The sequence below is a fragment of the Ceratosolen solmsi genome, unplaced genomic scaffold (assembly GCF_000503995.2).
Source record: "Ceratosolen solmsi marchali unplaced genomic scaffold, CerSol_1.0 scaffold56, whole genome shotgun sequence".
NCBI classification, from domain to species: domain Eukaryota; kingdom Metazoa; phylum Arthropoda; class Insecta; order Hymenoptera; family Agaonidae; genus Ceratosolen; species Ceratosolen solmsi.
In genome coordinates, this window is record NW_011948425.1 from 5,995,725 (window position 1) to 6,013,026 (window position 17,302).

At 32.8% G+C, this 17,302-nt stretch overlaps 2 protein-coding genes across 3 annotated transcripts; one reads left to right on the forward strand and one right to left on the reverse strand.

The window, feature by feature from the left end:
• Positions 1-11,174: 11,174 nt before the first annotated feature.
• Hmgs (hydroxymethylglutaryl-CoA synthase) lies at positions 11,175-13,107 on the forward strand. Its single transcript, XM_011500496.1, has one exon. The coding sequence runs from the start codon at positions 11,698-11,700 to the stop codon at positions 13,072-13,074; it is 1,377 nt and encodes a 458-aa protein (XP_011498798.1). The 5' UTR covers positions 11,175-11,697; the 3' UTR covers positions 13,075-13,107.
• A 1,866-nt stretch (positions 13,108-14,973) lies between these two features.
• Positions 14,974-17,190, reverse strand: Rab19 (RAS oncogene family member Rab19). Of its 2 annotated transcripts, XM_011500497.1 has the most exons (5): positions 16,760-17,190; positions 16,482-16,566; positions 16,281-16,379; positions 16,042-16,199; positions 14,974-15,863 (listed from the first exon to the last, which is right to left on the reverse strand). In XM_011500497.1, exons 1-5 carry the CDS (start codon positions 16,973-16,975, stop codon positions 15,756-15,758), a joined length of 666 nt encoding a protein of 221 aa, XP_011498799.1. In that variant the 5' UTR covers positions 16,976-17,190; the 3' UTR covers positions 14,974-15,755. The 2 variants fall into 2 exon arrangements, with proteins under 2 accessions (XP_011498799.1, XP_011498800.1); XM_011500498.1 differs by lacking the exon at positions 14,974-15,863 and having other exon boundaries at positions 16,122-16,199; positions 16,316-16,379.
• Between the last annotated feature and the right edge of the window lie 112 nt (positions 17,191-17,302).

The window sequence follows — 17,302 nt, forward strand, 5'->3', positions numbered from 1 at the left end:
ATATATATATATATATATATATATATATATATATAATGTCTTTGTTACAATACATGTTTATCGGCAAATTCAAACAAATACAACATATTACATCGTATAGACATTTCCCTATATAACGTAAAACACTGCTGAAGGCCATAAGAGAATAAAGAATTAAGTAAAATATTTAAATGTGCTTATATTTAATCGGTAAGTTTCAATATCTTTCCAACTATTTCTTTGCCTTGGAATTAAAAATAAGAAGGAGCAGAAGATGAAGAAGAATAATCAATTTAAATACCTTTTTTTTTTTATTTCATCTTGCAATAAGAATCGCGTATGGAGTACAAAATATAATTAACAATTTGTGAATACGCATGTTCATCGAATTAAAATACACAGTGTCAGGATCTTATATCACCGTTGCGTTAATATAGTTTCATCGCTCTCGCACGTAATTAAAATTCTTTGACTGATGATTCGTAATCGCATTCGAGTGACACTTGGCGAAGAGGAAACTACTTGCACGTGACAGTATAACGCAAGACTTTGTACCAAGAAAGAGGGAGCTGACCGAGTGCGGCGACTGGGGGGGGGGGGGGGGGGGGAGGGGGGCAATGCGCGGCATAGAGCAACGCCGATGGAATGCGAAGAACTCAATAAACGGAGACTCAATGAAAGTTGTCTGTCTGGCCGACATTTGCAGGTGCACGTGCGTATGCTGTACCTACCTGCATTATTATTACTGCTACTACTACTGCTACTACTACCACCACTACTACTACTACTACTACTACTACTACTACTACTACTACTACTACTACTACTACTACTACTACTACTACTACTACTACTACTACTACTACTACTACTACTACTACTACTACTACTACTACTACTACTACTACTACTACTACTACTACTACTACTACTACTACTACTACTACTACTACTACTACTACTACTACTACTACTACTACTACTACTACTACGACCCGCGTATACATGGCTTATTCAACATTGAAATCCAGTCTGTGCATTTATCCGAGTCCACAAAGTTATGTTTTCCGCTCTCTTTTAGGACAGTGTCGATGCATATTATGCCGTCGAGATGTAACGAGTAAAGCTTTGCAATGATTTCTTAATTGGATGTTGACAACAGCTAGTTAACACTTTGCCTGAATATACGAGTTTATATCCTCTTATTTGCTTGCTCTCCTTCATACGAACGACTTCACAGAGCTGCTGATTAGAGCGTCTGTTATAATTTTACAGCTTCCATTTACTTCATAAGCGTTGTTTGAAAATTACGGCCTGTTCATTCGTCTACCAAGTCTGTAAGACATTTTAAAGCGGAAAACGAGCTTATTTGATCTTTAGGTGTGTGTCGCCGTAGCCGCAAAACTCACGCCAAACGTACGGAAAATGATAAAGACCCAACAATTTTTTTTCCAATAGCGACACCTTCAACAATACTGAATTTCTCAAAAAATATTTTACAAAAACGGCAACGTGTAAATAATTTACTCCCCCCCCCCCCCCCCCAACTATGTTTTCTCTATTTTGCATTTTAGCCTCTTAATTAAACTTACCTCGACTCTTTATAGCAAAACTTTAATAAAGGCCTATAAGAAGTAAGAAGAAAAAAAAGAAAGAAGAAAAAAAAAAGAACACACCACTACCATTACGAACTAATTGATCAATCTGACATACTCAATCAACATACGAGAATAATGTTAATTGCTAATCTCGACTATCTCGAGAGCTGCGATCGGTCAATTTAACAACAAAACAACGATATCGAATATTCCTGCTACTTTCGGCTTTTTCACTTAAATGCGAATCGCTGTTGACGAATGCGTAAAAGCTCGTCCTCGAAAGCCATTCTTCGTCGACGAAACAAAAAAAAAAAAAAATTAAATACCACTTGCCTCTAGGCGACGGAGACTACTCATTAAATTTTCGCTACGCGGTGACGAATTGTCATAATATGCATTCCTTCCTTCTCTTGTATCTAACGACCGCTGCTAGGTACGCGCATCGTCGCGTCTTCTTCATCTTTCTCGAAAAGTTCGTCCGTCCAATGACGCTTTCCCATCTCCTCGAGCATGTTGTTGTTACGCGCAGTGTTAACACTTTCGTCTTTCGTTGAGAATACGTATGGTATTATGGCTTTCTGCTCCGATTCTGCGCTGCGCAACTTTTCACCATTGCTAAATTATGGATAATGCGAGTAATAGATCAATTATTTTCTAGATATTATTACACCGTAAACGGTCAGCCTTGGGATCAAATTGAAACGTTCGTTGTTATTTCGTTGCTTTTCGTAATTCATTCAAGCAGCTTCGCAACGAATCGGCAACTGTAAATTTCTCGCTCCGTTATCTTCAATGATTTAGCATCCCAAATTTCTGTTTGACAATTGTACGTTTAGTACTCGAGTATTTAATGTGCTGAGATAAATTGACGCCATTTACATGGAGAATCCGCTCTAGGAAAAGTGAATAGAATGCCTTGAATATCTAATAGTAGAGATTTTATGATAATCAATCGATCTCGCGCAGCGTCTTGCAATTTTAATTATAGAAATCTAGATTACAATACATAATGCTTTACAAATGGTTTTTCATTTCTTATCTTTTGTCTCTTCTTTTTTCTATTTCTGAATAAATTTAAATTTATTTTCTTCACTTCTGGTAAATTGTTCGTTTCATCCCATTCAATATCTCATTTCTATACCAATGTTTTTTCTTTTATTTATTTTTTTTTATTTTTTATTTTTATTTTTCAGTAAAAAAAATTATCTTCATTAGGTTTTATTTCCTTTTAGAGATAGATAGATAGATAGATAGATTTGATAGATAGAGAGAGAGAGAGAGAGAGAGAGATATGAGAATAATTAGAAGAATTTTGATATATTTAATCCGAATGTAAAGACCATCTTCAACATTATATTTGTATTTCTTTCATCGGTAAATCCAAAATCGCATATGTTACATTATTTTTAATTGTCGTACAATTTTTTGAAATCGAATGGTATTTCTGTATTCGTGCTCATTTTGCATATCTTTTACGCACTTGGTTTAACCGAATTATCACCAAGCATATCAAAATATATGAATTGATGAAAATTATTTATAAAAGAAATATTAAGTATACTTAGACCGCACATTATCGTATCAAGTTACAAGTCCTTCTCATTGCTCTTCTAGATACTTTATTTATTTACAGCTATATTTTCTCAATGTAGTTATCGAATAAAAATTCACTTAGAAATAACCTTCAAAGCAAATGGTTTAATATTTAAAAAAACGGTATCGATCATTAGTAAATTAATTGGTACGATGTTCAATGGTATACATAGGATATATATATATACATATATATATATATTTCTCGGAAGATCGTAGTCACCCATACTTGAATCGATGCTCATATCGAATGATTTCGATTCTGATATGTCAGCAATTTTGCTAACCCAACTAACTCACAACATTTTCATTATCTACATTATTAAAGTGTACTTGATAAAATTAATTCATCGTACAAAATTTTATAACTTATACAGTCTATATTATTTTTAGATAGTATGTTAGATTTATAGTATAGTTTAGATAGTTTAGATAGATATGTAGATAATAGACTTTCTATTTAACATTAATATTTATTAATTATTATACATTAATTTCGTTTATTAGAAACTACTAAAGATTTTTCTCAAAAATAATGATGATAATAATGATTGCAATGGTAAAAGTAGGTGTAAGCAAAAGAGTTTCGATGGCATTATTAACGACTCTTTTACCTACGTTAAGCTATTTTGTCAAAAAGCTCATGGAAGAACAAAGCTACATACTACTTTAATTTTCAAAACATTTAAAAGCTTTTTTAAGGAGAAAATCGTAGCTGTGGAAAAACTTCAAAAAACTATTTTCTATAAACAAAAACTTCGAGTCAATGTAAAAAAAAAAAAAAAAAAAAAACTTTCGATAATTAGAGCTTAACTTTTAATTAGAACAAGTACAAAATTGCAATAATGAAATAATTATTTTATTATTTTCACTTCTTTTTGCCATTGGTTCCCAATGCTATATCGACTAATATTTACTTACGAGTATAAGTTTAAATACCAATATCTGTCATCCAATATTCCGTTTTTTTTTTCTTCTTTTAAGACGATTTACATTAACAATTACAAAACGTTTGGTTTAATTGAAAAGCAACAAAGAAATGGGAAATTCTTAACTCACAGAGCATTGAAATTGGCTCGTCTTGAATATGGCAATAAAAACACAAATGAAATTCAATTTAAAAGATCTAATTGAAATAACTATCATTTTCAATGTATTTCTAGTACATTATTTGCGCCTATATAACTCATTAATTAGTATTTACAATTCTAAATCTTAAACGCAAAGTAGCCCAATATTTCATCGAGAGTAAATGATAATATAATATTGCCATCATTCGTTGCAATATTTTATATTCGTTGGAATATTATAAAAAAAAAAAAAAAATTATTTCTATACTTTTCATTTTAAAAATTCATATAATAATTTGTATTATCGGACATTTATATCCCATTCTATCACTCCCCTCGCACTTTCATATCATCCGTCCCGTCGATCAATAAACTCTCCGTCCGATTAATCGATCCACTCCATTCTCGATCCATTCCAATAAGCGCCACACTTTCCATAAAGGACAGTGCCGATCTCTCCCAACAATACCATCCATATCCATGTACGAACGACTAATGCACGAGTGAGATGCCAAACACGATTATGGCTAAGGTCTATTGCCATGGCATCTCTCTCCTTAAATAACCTTCTTCAATGTTATTTCCTCAAAAATCTTGCATCCATCGTTTGTTTAACACACCTCTCGATCCCTTCCATTATTAATTCATTGCTATTGCTATTATTGTTATTGTTATTATTATTATATGCTTGGAACGTCTCGTCTCGCTTTCCCTCCTCTCCTACTCGCTCTCGCGCTACTTTGATCTGCGTTCTTTTCACGGAGGCGGCATTAACCGATGGAGATGGCCGATGTGCACCGATAATCGATTTTTTGCCCCGCGAATCACCTTACAGGATACTATCGACAAACACGTCAGCCATATCTTTCTTTACATATCGGCTACGAATTACAATAGTATATTTCTCGGAACTCTCGACTCTGATTTATTTTTACGCTTTTCTTATTCAAAGGCTAATGTCGAGCGTTCGATTTACGTTCGAAAACGGCCGCTCTAGAAATTTTTTCGAGGCCTTGCTTCGACTTTATGTATTCATGATAATTATTGATATTATAATAAAACCGTAAGTATATCTTTGTATTAAAAATCAATTAGAATTTAAATGCAGATGGAAAAAATTTTGCGGCAGCAAATATTACCTTGTAATTTCCTCGGCATACTTATTTATTGTTATCATACTTTGTAGAGAAATTTTTTAAGGTAAGTACAGTGCAGTTGCGCAGATTTTATACAATTCAATTCTAATCGATTAGATTGATCAATAAGATTAAATGTTATTAATGCTACATTAAAACAAAAAAAAAAAAAAAAAAAAAAAATATTTACACTTGCTAGTCCTCAAAATTGTGAATACTATTGTTTTTGAATTTGTACTTAATCTGCATCGTAAAGTTATTTATTTTCATTTTGCAGAATTTTGAATTTATTATCAGCGCTAAAGTAATAAATGAAAATTGATAATTGATAAATAAATATTTTCTAGGATAGACACAAGTTCCGGGGATATTTTGTATTTTATTAAAAATAAGCCTATTAGTTGTTTTATGATTACTTATTTATTATGATTTAATTAATTATTTCGTGCGTATCTGTAAATGAATAATATATAAAAATGTATGTTTTATAGATGATGAGGAATTAATTAACAAATGTTGGATAGAGTTAGGTATACAAATGTTGTCACATCTTGAATATCATTATAATGTTAAGTAAAATTTATAAGAGAAACTTAAAGGATTATTTCTCTGATAATAATTACCGAAACTTGAAAGTTTAATCTTAATGAATTTATTACCTTTATTAATGTAATGAACACAGCAGAAAGTGTTATAATGTTCTAAAGCGAGGAAATATTTAAAAAATGTTAATTGCATGAATTGTATGTTGGCGGGGTAAAGAATAAATTTTAAGCTGAATTATAAAATCAGTTGAGCATTAAGTATTTTCTATTTAAATCGTAACCTTTGAAAATCTATTTATATTTTTAGCACTTATACGGTAAGATGTTTGACCGTAGAAACTTTGGACCATAAGTAAATTTGGGATTTCCGTATATATAAGTGGATTGATTGAAAAAATGATGAGCAGACAATTAAAAGATGAATAATCTATGATTTTTTTATCTTTCCTCTAACGTTTGCACGCACACGCGCAGAAAAGCCATATTTACTATATTATTATTATTATATCGATCGACGTAGATGTGGGAGGAGATACTTTGCAAGGCTATTTATTACATGGCTTATGTCCATAATACCATTGTATGATAATCATAAATTATTATTTTTAATGAAACATCGTTGTATATGAAATGGTAATTAATTCACTCGCGTTTAATTTTCAACGTAGGAACTTTCAATTGGCAGAGCAAATATGCCGAGTGTCGAAAATTTTGACATTACTGCTTCATGAATTAATGTTAATCGTGTAGCCAATTATTGTCCATTTGAAAGCGAAACTCCTAACGGTTTTCTGTGTTAAGTGCCACAAATAGCAGCTCGTATCATCATCACGAATGTTTCGACATTCCAAGGCTCCAGGCTCCATGAGTTTCGGAAATTGATAGAAGATGGACGAGATACGCACATATATGATACCGTAAGCACGACTTTCATTTATAACTTGAAAAAGAAGCGAAGAAAGGAGCGAAACTTTCTTTTTCCGTTGAGCTTCGAATACCGAGTAGCGTTAATGCTCATTATTATATTTGTTCGACACTTTTTCTTATTTTATGCTTATGTCAATTGTAAAATAAAAGATTTTCAATAATTTGAATTTGGAATCCGTGGAATGGAGGATTACTTATTATAATGATTATACATTAAGGAACATGTAAGTCGCGTCAGTGCGATTATCTTCGAATATCTCAATTCCATTGGCTCCGTTTTTATAAAAATTATGGTACATTTTACGCTCGAGATTATCTTCAAAACACCAGCCAAATTATTATTCATGTTTAATAAAATGTTAATTATTTTGGATATAATACACGAATATTTTTTCATCGTTACAATTAATGATTTTATTTTGTTATCTAAAGTTTACAAATCGGAATGCGTTGATAAAGCATTAAAAAAAAAAAAAAAAAAAAAAAAAAAAAAAAAAGTAGAGATTAAATTGCTAACTTTTTTGATTAATTTGTAATGATTTTAGATGTCAGGATAAGCCAATATAGTTCCAGCAGCAATTAATATTTCAAAGCATTTGATTTATATGAAGATTATAGTTCTTTATCAATTGTAAAATATACATACGCAATGGAAGATGGAAATTGAACTTAAATTTGAATATTTTTCATACTTTAAACTGACAAGTACTAAAAAAAAAAAAAAAAAAAAAAAAAAAAAAAAAAAAAAAAAAAAAAAAAAAAAAAAAAAATTTACGAAAATAATAACTGGCTTAGCAGTTAATTTAAAATTCAATTCACTTGCGGAACGAGAAAAAATAACAAAAATACGAATACGCATAGTTAATATAAAAATAATTGTACGTATCGAAGATCACTTGCATATTTATTTCACATTTACGTATACATATTTTAGCAGTAAAAAAAATCTACGTTTTATCTACATATTTATGATTTGTCAATAAAATACATTGAAACTTTTACTAATGAAATTTAATATATAGAAATGTAATTCATTATTATTATTATTAAAATATGTGCATTTAAGTTTACTTATAATAAATTTCATTTATAATCAATAAAAGCCAACAATGGTTCATTATATGTTCACTTATCTAAAAGTTATGTTAATTATATTACATATACCAGAACATTCGAAGTACGTTGATATTTTTATTTATTAATACCATTCCTAACTTTGATATTTTAAAGTATTTTATAGATTTATATAAATATTTATTGATATTCCATAAGCGTTTAAAAATATATAATAAACTAATTATCTTCATATTGTATTTCTACAGTATTTTATCTATTTTACTTGAAATACTCAAATTACCTTTTAAATCAAAGAAAAACTCAAGAAATAGCAACATTTGTTAACAATTTGTTGATAAACAAAGATTTTTTTCTTTATTTTTGATGTACACTTATGTACGAAAATGTATAAATATTAAAATTTTATATTCATTGTATAGATATATATATATATATATATATATATATATATTGTTAATGGTTTAATTTCTCTTAGTATTAAAGATTCTTTTAATATTCATTGTCGTAATGATTTCTTCAAGGTTAAATCTAATATGAACGTATTTAATTTGTCATTCTTTCAACAAAATATAGAAATCATAATTCATAACGATAGAATTACAATCATTTAATAAGATTAAGAAATATGCAATAGATAATACAAGCAGTAATTTGCAACTCACTAATAATTCCTAAAGTTAAATTTTTAAAATATAACTAATTTACATCTATGAAATAAAATACTCTTCTTCAGTCGTATTCTTGAAAAATAATATAAAAATTAAAGTAGACATTTAACAAGACGTATAAGTCAGTTGAAGAGAATATTACCAATTGGAAATTACATTAACTTGTAGATTCGACAGTAGTCATTTCGATAATATGAAAATAAATAATAATTTTTATGTATTAGATATAAAATGCCGTGAAGTGAGGGTAAGTCAGTTAAGTATTCATAGTAAGTCAAAAATATATTGAAGTGCATTCGCACGTGTTTAGCAAAGGAGGACGTCAATTATGCAAAATCGTTAAGCAAGAAGCGGGACAGTAACACGGGAATCTGGTTCTGTTACCAATGATAATACATAAAGTCGAAGCAAGGCCTCGAAAAAATTTCTAGAGCGGCCGTTTTCGAACGTAAATCGAACGCTCGACATTAGCCTTTGAATAAGAAAAGCGTAAAAATAAATCAGAGTCGAGAGTTCCGAGAAATATACTATTGTAATTCGTAGCCGATATGTAAAGAAAGATATGGCTGACGTGTTTGTCGATAGTATCCTGTAAGGTGATTCGCGGGGCAAAAAATCGATTATCGGTGCACATCGGCCATCTCCATCGGTTAATGCCGCCTCCGTGAAAAGAACGCAGATCAAAGTAGCGCGAGAGCGAGTAGGAGAGGAGGGAAAGCGAGACGAGACGTTCCAAGCATATAATAATAATAACAATAACAATAATAGCAATAGCAATGAATTAATAATGGAAGGGATCGAGAGGTGTGTTAAACAAACGATGGATGCAAGATTTTTGAGGAAATAACATTGAAGAAGGTTATTTAAGGAGAGAGATGCCATGGCAATAGACCTTAGCCATAATCGTGTTTGGCATCTCACTCGTGCATTAGTCGTTCGTACATGGATATGGATGGTATTGTTGGGAGAGATCGGCACTGTCCTTTATGGAAAGTGTGGCGCTTATTGGAATGGATCGAGAATGGAGTGGATCGATTAATCGGACGGAGAGTTTATTGATCGACGGGACGGATGATATGAAAGTGCGAGGGGAGTGATAGAATGGGATATAAATCGTCGGTGTATAAATTGTCATTATACAGACGATTGAATGACATCACGAGGATAGTGGCACGAGGGAGAGCTTATTCGGTTCCGAAAAAGAATCGACTAAGTTTTTTGATAAATGTATCGTGCCGTACGTCGTTTGAAGATGTAATGTAAAATATAATTTTCTGGCGTTTTTGAAGTATGCATGTGTGTTTAATGACGCGACGACTCGCTTTATCAATGGAAAAAAAAAATGTATTATCCTCAATTTATGTTATCTGTAAATGAACGTTTATTGTTTAATTTTGCGAAAATATTGTTTTAAAAAAGTTCATAAAGTATTTTATTAATGATTTCGTTAAATTGGTGTATTCAATAGTTGATTAAGCGGAATATGAATGAAACGCTCTTCACATTCTTGAATGTTATTCATGAATTTTTGAATAACAATCCAACAAACCAACCCAACTAACATAAATTGAATTAAATTATTTCTCAAGAACTAGACATGAAATGTTATTATAAACGATCGCATTATTCGCCTTGTCATGCATTCGTCATTCCCATCGGTTAATCAATTTTCCTTCTAATAAATAGGATTGTCGGATACAATTTTATTAAGTCCTTTGATCAGTTGGATACGTATCCTGAAAATTCAAGTGATTGTAACGTGGTGAGTATGGAAATTTAATTTTTTTTTGTCGTAATCATATGATTCGAGTGACGAATTGGAATTTTCAATGAGTATCGAGAGAGATTGAAATAGCGACATACGAATGTATTTATGCATTGCGTAGAGAGGGGGCATGAAAGGGATGTAGCTGTTAGAGAGTGAGAAAGAGTGAGTGAGAGAGAGAGAGAGATGGTGTGTGCGTGTGCGTACGTGCGTGCGTGCGTGTGTCGTGAGAAGGAGAAAGAGAGGGAATGGGTGAGTGGTGAAAAGTGGGATTTAAAAAGTCGACGAGTTGGCCGAGGCTTATCCAAATGACCCCCACCCCCATACATATTGGTTCAATCGGAAAGGCGCGGAGTTCAGTTGTGAGTTGAGACGCGAAACTTCGACGAGGGCTCGTGGCTAGTGTGGTTCGATCGAGGCAATCGTGCGCGAACCCTCGTGAGGATCGTCAAGAACACTCGCACGGTATAGGAAAATATAAGTAGCCAAGATCTTGACTGGAGGTGGACATTGAGGAACAAGGACCTGGCAAGGAGAACAACTGTCAGGAGGAAAGTGAAATTTCGCATTGGAAACCACGCGCACGCACAATATCCTGATATACCCAACATACATTCCCCGCGTACTTACGTATATATTTATATCTATACAAATTTTTGTATGCACTTGAGCGCATGCATGCATAAATATCCGTCTGTGTTTAGATAGAGAAAGAGAAATAAAGAGAGAGAGAGAGAGAGAGAGAGAGAGAGAGAGAGAGTGCGCGTGAGCGAGTGACAGAGCGAGAAGGAGAGGGAGAGAGAGAGAGAGAGAGAGAGAGCGTGTGTATGTCGTGTTTGTGTCGATTCTCCGGGTCAACCGAAAAAAAGGTGAGTGTGCGTCAAGAGAGTAGAGAGGCTCTCTCACCTAGTGACCGTGATTTTCACTCAACTGCGGACGGAGGGAGAGAGTTTCACTTCTAACCTCAATACGAACGTCCGCGCGCGCGTGTGCCGCTCCGTTCCGGCTTCGCCTTTAGCCGTCGCTGTTTGTATAACGACCAGACGAAGACGACACGTTATTTTCTATTTTTTTTCAAGAGAAACATTCGAACGACTCCTTTTCCAGCGTCCTGTCCTCGCTCTCTCGTCGTGACATTACGTAAATTCACGCCGGAGCCTCGTTGTTTTTTCTCTCCCTTTTCACTTTATTTCACTGCTTACTTTAGGACAATGATGTAACAAGCTTTATCGGTATTATAAAGTTTGTTTTTTTTTTTTTTTTTTAAGGAAAATTACGCGCTCTTTGAAGGGAGATTAGTACTCGGTATTATCAATATTAACTATCTTTTTGTGTAATCATGTGGCCTAAGGATGTGGGTATCAAGGCAATGGAAGTTTATTTCCCAGCCCAGTATGTGGAACAGACAGAGTTGGAGAAGTTTGATGGAGTGTCAGCGGGGAAGTATACGGTTGGTCTTGGACAATCCAGGATGGGCTTCTGCAATGATAGAGAAGATATAAATTCATTGTGTTTGACAGTCGTGCATCGATTGCTGGATAGATATAGTATTAAGCCGGAGGACGTTGGAAGACTGGAAGTTGGCACTGAGACCATACTGGATAAAAGTAAATCGGTTAAATCCTGCTTGATGCAGCTGTTCGAGCCATCGGGTAATACAGATTTGGAGGGCATCGATACAACCAATGCTTGCTACGGAGGGACCGCTGCTTTATTCAATGCCATTTCCTGGATAGAAAGTAGCGCCTGGGATGGACGACTGGCCATTGTAGTCGCGGCTGATAATGCTGTTTACGCGAGTGGTACCGCTAGGCCTACGGGAGGTGCAGGAGCCATCGCTATGCTGGTAGGTCCCGATGCACCTCTGATTTTCGATCGTGGACTTCGTGCATCCTGTATGAGACACGCCTATGATTTTTATAAGCCAGATTTGCGCTCCGAGTATCCTGTCGTTGATGGGAAGCTTTCGATTCAGTGTTATCTCAGTTCTTTAGATACCTGTTATCAAAGGTATTGTGAGAAAGTAAGGGCTAAACAGGCTGATCATAATGTAACACTGAGCGATTTTGACGCAGTTCTTTTCCATTCGCCGTACTGTAAACTTGTTCAAAAATCATTTGCTAGATTAACATTAGTTGATTTTTTGAATTCATCAAAAAGTAAGTCTTTTGAGAATCACGTGGATTTACAAAAATACAGCAACGTCACATTGGAGGATACTTACTTTGATCGTGATGTAGAAAAGGCATTTATGATATTAAGTAAAGATGACTTTGAGAAAAAAACTAAACCTAGTTTGTACATAGCTAATCAAGTAGGAAATATGTACACACCGTCCGTGTATTCTGGACTAATGTCACTTTTAATCGATAAGCCAATCGAGGCTTTAGCTGGAAATAAAGTTGGAATATTTTCTTATGGGTCTGGTCTTGCATCTAGTATGTATTCATTGACAATAACTAAAAACGTATCCGAAGATTCGCCGCTAATGAGATTAGTCTCAAATCTCTCTTACGTCAAGTCTCAATTGGAAACAAGACAGCAAGTAAATCCCGAAGATTATACTAAAATATTAGAATTAAGAGAAAAGAATTGCCACACTATACCGTTTGAGCCTCAAAGCAGTATTGATAATATGTTCCCAGGAACCTATTATCTTGTAAAAATTGATGAAATGTACAGAAGAACTTATAGAAGAATACCAAATTTAAAATAATTATATTTTATCAATCGAGGAAAAACGTTAGTGAAAAACGAATTTTTAAAGTAATTTAAAAGCAATTTAAAAATTTATAAGAAAATTTTTTTTACACCTATTATCGATGTATCTGATACGATAATAAATAATTTAAAAAAATGTTAATAACTACAACTTTTCACGCATAATATTTGCATGTAAGTAAAATTTTAATGGATGCTTATTATAATTATAGGATGTTTATTTATAATTATTATCCATTGTTTCGGTTAGTTAGTAAGTTTGAAACGTCAATTTCATAACGTCAATTTCATTCAAATATCTTGATAAATTATGATTAAGAAGTCACGGGGGAATTGGGGCACATCAAAAAATTATTTATTACACAGAACCAATAAGAATAAATAATAAGATTTTTTCAATTTAATTACTAAATCGTGCATTTTGTCTCGAATATTACTTTATTTTATTTTCACAAACGTTTTTTCTTAGATATAGTCAAATACTTAGTTGAATGTATATTATTACCTCTTTGTAAACAAATTTCTTTTTTCAAAGAGCCAAGCCCATTGAAGAAGAATAAACTTGTTTATTTATAATTGTCAATTTTGTACGCGAAATGTTTGTAACTAAATAGATAGGATAACTATATTTAAAGTTTTATAAGCTTACTGAGCATGAAATGAAATTAAGCATTTTTAAAGTGCCTTTAGAGTCAATATTTGATATAATACGGACAAATTCTAAATGAAATTGAACCAAGGTGAAAGAAGATGATGATTGTTACCATTATTGTAAATTTATAATGATTATGCAAATGATTATGAAAATTTTATGTTTATTCATAATGGCAATTTTTATACCATTATTTTTATTCTTTCACCCTTTACATGTTTATTTATATTTTTATGTTATAATGTGAAATGTTTTATTTGATTATTTATTTATAATGACAAGAATGTTTAATTTATCAACCAATGAAAAGTTTCTTTATTTTTGCAATTACCAATGTATAAATACTATGTTAATTAATTGCATACATTAGTAATTATTTGTTTATTTACATTGTCAAAAAGCAATAAGAAATTGTACAAAAAAATTATTCAATCGATAAGAGCGATATCGACATATTTATATATATATATATATATATATATATATACATATATATATATATACTTTGTATTTAAAAAGTTTGGTGAAGGTTTCTTAAAATTATTACTTTTAGTTACACATAAAATCCGAAATTATTAAATAAATATTATTTCTTGTTATGCTTGTTTTATATTTATTTTCTCCATACTTTCATTCTCTCTAAGTAATCTGTGATAACGATAGTTAAACTTAAAATGTATCAGGCTAACTTATAACTATTTTTATATTTGTACGAATAAATAAAACGTATTCTAAGTTAGTAATTTCAATTTCGAATTTTATTTGCATTATAACTCATTAAAGTACAATATCACAAATACCTAAGCATTAATTGACTACTTTTTTTTTTCATTTTTTGTTCTATAGTAACAAATGACTTTTAATACAATAATATCGAAAGTCTCGTAAATTGCTTTTTATACATAAATAAAGTAACAATTAACAAAATTTGGTTTCACATCAACATCCCTAAAGAATAATTACAAAAGCTTCTTAAAACATAGAATAGAGAAATAGTTTAAAAAAATAGTCTTAGTTTTGTTGTAATTACTTTCAGAACACTGGGTAAACATTATAAATTTTTAAAAAAATCTCATAGAATCATACTAATAGTGATTATGTGACTACTTAGTAGTCGTATGCAAATACAAACACTAATAACAATATATAAATTTGAATTCATAAAACGCTTAAAGCTTAATAATGTATATAATTATCTATAAAAGTCTTGTACCTATCGTTGCAAAGTGCTTAAAGAAATTATAATTTGTTAAAATTCTTCGATCCAGTGAAAACGATAATTATACATTATTTTTTATAAGGCTATTATTACTACAGGCTTCAAGGCAGTTGTAATTAGTTTGTAAAAGACGCATATTTTTGACTGGTAATTATGCATTGTGAAGCATATTGTTGTATCGTTATACGTGCATCAATACACTATAGGATTAAAAGAATTAAGTTTGAAGTAGATTTATATATTTATCTTTAAATAGAATTATGCAGTGGCACTGCTTAGTTCAAGTAATAAGAAGGCACTGAGTATCCTAATTAGATCAGGTCACTAAGGTAAAGTTTTGAGATTTTTTTTCGTCAAATCTCTTATAAATATTTTCTAAAATATACTTGATTATTTCATCTAAATGTGCTCCTCTTATATAAGTGACTAAAGCTTTATGTTTTCTACCGTTAGGGCACTTTTGTTTTTTGTCTATTATGTAATAATTTAATCAAACGTTTCAGGCAAATTAAGTAATTTTCAATTAAAGTAAAAAATACATTACCCCGCTCCTTCATTGCGCATTAATCATTATAGTAAATTGTTGTTCAAATTAAAGTTGACCGACTTTTCACCTGTAATTTGACTGATATTGGCTATTATTTAAGTAATATTTTGATCGAGCTTCCTTTCACAATTCATTCGGTCGTTTGTCAATTCAACTTCCGCTATACTACATCGTTAAATTATCTTCAAAACTAAGTATTATTACAAGATTCCATAAAATACGTTGTTGTTAATGACGAAGAGCAGCGAATTTCTTAACTCACGACAGTTTATAAGAACACATTGAGCAAGTGGAAAGATTACGTCCATTGCCCAATTTTACAGTTCCACTTTCATCTGTATTGATTTGACGATTTTCATGGCGTCTCTAATATGCAAATAAAACATAAATATCAAATTATTCATAAAATTAAATCTTAATGCGTTGTACATTTTTATGTTTCATTCAAATATGTAACTTGAAACGCTATATAAACGTGACTTTTGTCAACAGAATATTCTCATCGATAAAATTCAAATAATTAATTTATAGTACATTGATGTACCTTCAATTCGGAGGCTAAACAGAAGAATATAGAATCGATATTAGTATTCTCTTTTGCCGATGTTTCCACATTGCGAAAGACTTCAGGAAGATATTCGCAAACAGTTTCGGCTTCGGAACTCTTAACTTCTCTCGCCTCCTCCAAGTCACACTTGTTACCTATACAATAGAAATTCATTTATTAAGTGTCTTTGAGTTAACGGACTCGCGGCGCTAGATGTATTTCAATAAAAGACTTGCCTACTAAAATTAACAATACATGAGAGGAAGTATACCTTCGAATCTCATCTATCCACCTTTGTAAGCTTAGAAAAGTCGAACGCTTTGTGATATCGTAAACTGTAAATTGAAAATAGCTGTATAAATTATACGAACGGACTTTGAACATTCGTAATTATTCAAAGACAAATACCACTTTTCATTCCTGTCGCAATAACTCACCTAATATTACACCATTAGCCGACCTGTAGTAACTTTGCGTTATCGTGCGAAATCTTTCCTGGCCAGCCGTGTCCCAAATTTGCAACTACAAATAAAACGACGGTATTAATAAGCGTCCGCTATCTTAGCTGCGAGCTCATGCCCCATCATGGACAAGAATCGCGATCCAGAGGATCCAGAAGCTACAATATATAACATAACTGCGGGAGCAACAACAAAGCGGGCCATCTAACCTCCAAGCACTCGTTGCTCGCGAAAAGACCCTCGGTACAACGTACCTTCACGCGTTTACCATCAACGAGGACGGTTTTCATGGAAAAGTCAACGCCAATGGTGAAGCCATGCCTCTGTATAAAATTGCCGGATCGGAACTTCTGAACGATGCAGGTCTTGCCCGTCCCACAATCGCCAATCAGCACGATCTTAAAGAGATAATCGAAGCCGTCGTCACTGCTCGCGGCTCCCATAAGATTCTCCGGCCCAGACGACGACATAGTCGTACTCCTCGCTCGACAACGCCGACCTCACCACCACTTGGCCAGCGCACCTACTCGCTCTCGTTCCGGATGCTGCCCTGATCTCAGCGCGAGCGCGCCTCAACTACGCGCCATTTTTTTTTCTTCTCCCTGCTTCGCACGTAGCCGCGCAGCCCGAGGGCACGGCGACATGTCCAATCGAGATTACCAGCCCCCGTCTCGATATCATCCAACGACTGTCCGACTCCGCGGGCGTGGCTTATTCGCGTCCCCCGGTGCCGTTCAGAGAACGACGACGCGGCCTCGACTCGCTCCGGCCCCCCCTCCCCCCCCCTGCGCTCCACC

Bases quoted from the DNA above. Each gene is read 5' to 3' on its own strand.
- Rab19 (XM_011500497.1), bottom strand. From the start codon at position 16,975: ATGTCGTCGTCTGGGCCGGAGAATCTTATGGGAGCCGCGAGCAGTGAC. The intron at 16,380-16,481 runs GTGAGTTATTGC...TTCAATTTACAG, and splicing joins GGCTAATGGTGTAATATTAG to TTTACGATATCACAAAGCGT. The intron at 16,200-16,280 runs GCAAGTCTTTTA...TCTATTGTATAG, and splicing joins TGTATTGTTAATTTTAGTAG to GTAACAAGTGTGACTTGGAG.
- Hmgs (XM_011500496.1), top strand. From the start codon at position 11,698: ATGTGGCCTAAGGATGTGGGTATCAAGGCAATGGAAGTTTATTTCCCA.